The sequence below is a fragment of the Apis cerana genome, linkage group LG7 (genome assembly GCF_029169275.1).
Source record: "Apis cerana isolate GH-2021 linkage group LG7, AcerK_1.0, whole genome shotgun sequence".
NCBI classification, from domain to species: domain Eukaryota; kingdom Metazoa; phylum Arthropoda; class Insecta; order Hymenoptera; family Apidae; genus Apis; species Apis cerana.
This window is the reverse complement of record NC_083858.1, coordinates 12,131,313-12,133,338: the sequence shown is the minus strand read 5'-3', so window position 1 is coordinate 12,133,338 and position 2,026 is coordinate 12,131,313. Positions and strand designations below refer to the sequence as shown.

The 2,026-nt window shown below is 23.4% G+C and overlaps 1 protein-coding gene across 1 annotated transcript; it reads left to right on the top strand.

Moving 5' to 3' along the window:
- LOC107999216 (DNA polymerase delta subunit 2) lies at positions 1-2,026 on the top strand. Its single transcript, XM_062077290.1, has 6 exons — positions 1-314; positions 445-746; positions 827-1,037; positions 1,102-1,294; positions 1,397-1,689; positions 1,774-2,026. The coding sequence occupies exons 1-6, from the start codon at positions 98-100 to the stop codon at positions 1,890-1,892; spliced, it is 1,335 nt and encodes a 444-aa protein (XP_061933274.1). The 5' UTR covers positions 1-97; the 3' UTR covers positions 1,893-2,026.

The following is a 2,026-nucleotide window of genomic DNA, read 5'->3' as shown; positions in this document are numbered from 1 at the left end:
CATAAATTTGGCGGTAAATCTAGTATCAGTATTCAGTAACTACGCAATTATTTAGATACAAATTATTTCATTAAATTTAATATTTTTTTAATTAAAAATGGTTTATAAAAGTGAAGAAAAATCCAATAATTTATATATAAAATCAGAAAAAGAAAATTCACAAATATTTGAAAGAAAACAAGCTCAATATAAAGATCTTTCAGAAAAATTCGCAATAACAAGAAGTGATTATTCTAAACAATTTGCCCATATATATTCTGCTAGACTTGCTGAATTAAGAGATATTTTAATTCCACGTGTCCAAACTAAATGGGGTATGTTATTAACTTTTCTTTTATGAATAATATATATTATCAAGGTTATGATATTCATACAATAAAAGATATATGCAAAGATTTTTTTATGAATAATATAACATCTATATTTTTTTTTTTATATACACAGAAAATATTCCTATTGTAAAATTAGCTGATTTAGAAAATTTAGAAGGTGAACAATGTATACTAATTGGTACACTGTATAAACATCAGCAATGGAAACCATCAATTTTACGAGAACTTAGTGAAGATCATCAACTTAATCTCTCTTGTTCTAAATCAGATTATTGTTCAGAAAAAGACCAATCATTTCTAGAAGATGAAATGTTACGTATTAAGTTAGTGGGTAACCAAGTTAACTTAAAACAAATTGTTACTGGAGTTGTTTGTGCTGTATTAGGCAATGAAAATAGTGATGGAACATTTATGGTAATATTTTAATTCTAAAAATATAATTATTATTATATCTTTACATTACATACATTTTTAATATAATTTATTATATTTAGGTAAAAGATTGGTGTTTTCCTGGATGTGCACCAAAAGAATCTTTAAAAGAACATATATCGCAAAAAAAACTGGTAATAGTATCTGGATTAGATTTATCTAATAATCATGAAAGTTTGGGAATATCTCTCTTTTGTGAATGGTTATGTGGAATGGCTGGTAATACAACAATACAAAAGGATAATACTTCTATTGTTCGCCTTATTATAGCAGGTAAATCATACATATTATTCTAAAAATTTTATATATATATATATATAATTTATTTTTTTATTAGGTAATACTATAAAAAATAGTGATATAATGAATACTAGTACAAAACTTGGAGAAATAATAAGGACTGTGGATACATTCTTAAGTAATTTAGCAATGTATTGTAATATTACCTTGATGCCAGGAGAACATGATCCTACTAATGCTATGTTACCACAAAAACCATTTCATCCTTGTTTATTACCTAAATCATCCAGGTTTATATATATATATATATATATATATATATATATTGAATCTTATGTACAAAATATTTATAATATATAGTGTATATTCATTCTATTTTTATATTTATATAGATTTAAAAATTTTAAAAGTACTACAAATCCATGGATTGGTAAAATTGAAGGACGAATAATAATTGGTACTAGTGGTCAATCAATTGAAGACATCATAAAAGTAACAGGTGAAACTGATATTTCACCTCTTGAATGGTTAGAAAAATCTTTGCTGTGGAGACATATGTGTCCAACTGCTCCAGATACATTATTAGCTTGTCCATATTATGAGAAAGATTTGTTTATTATAAAAAAATGTCCAGATATATATTTCATAGGAAACACAGATAAATTTGAAACAAAACTATGGAAAGGTTTGTAAAATATTTTTAAAAAATAAAATTAAAAAATTTTTTAAAAATAAATTAATTTTTACTTTAATTAAAATTAACTTTCAGGGGAAGAAAATCAAATCGTTAGATTAATATCTGTTCCACGTTTTAATATGACTTGTACTGCTGTGATAGTAGATTTAGAGAATTTGGACACTCAATATATTTCTTTTGGTAATACTTAAACTATAAAGATATTAATGTTTGCCATGTTATATTATTTTATTCTAGTTTAATATAAGTTTTATATGAATATATATATATATATATGTCAAAAGTTTTCAAATAAAATATAAATAAAAACAAAATTATACAGAAA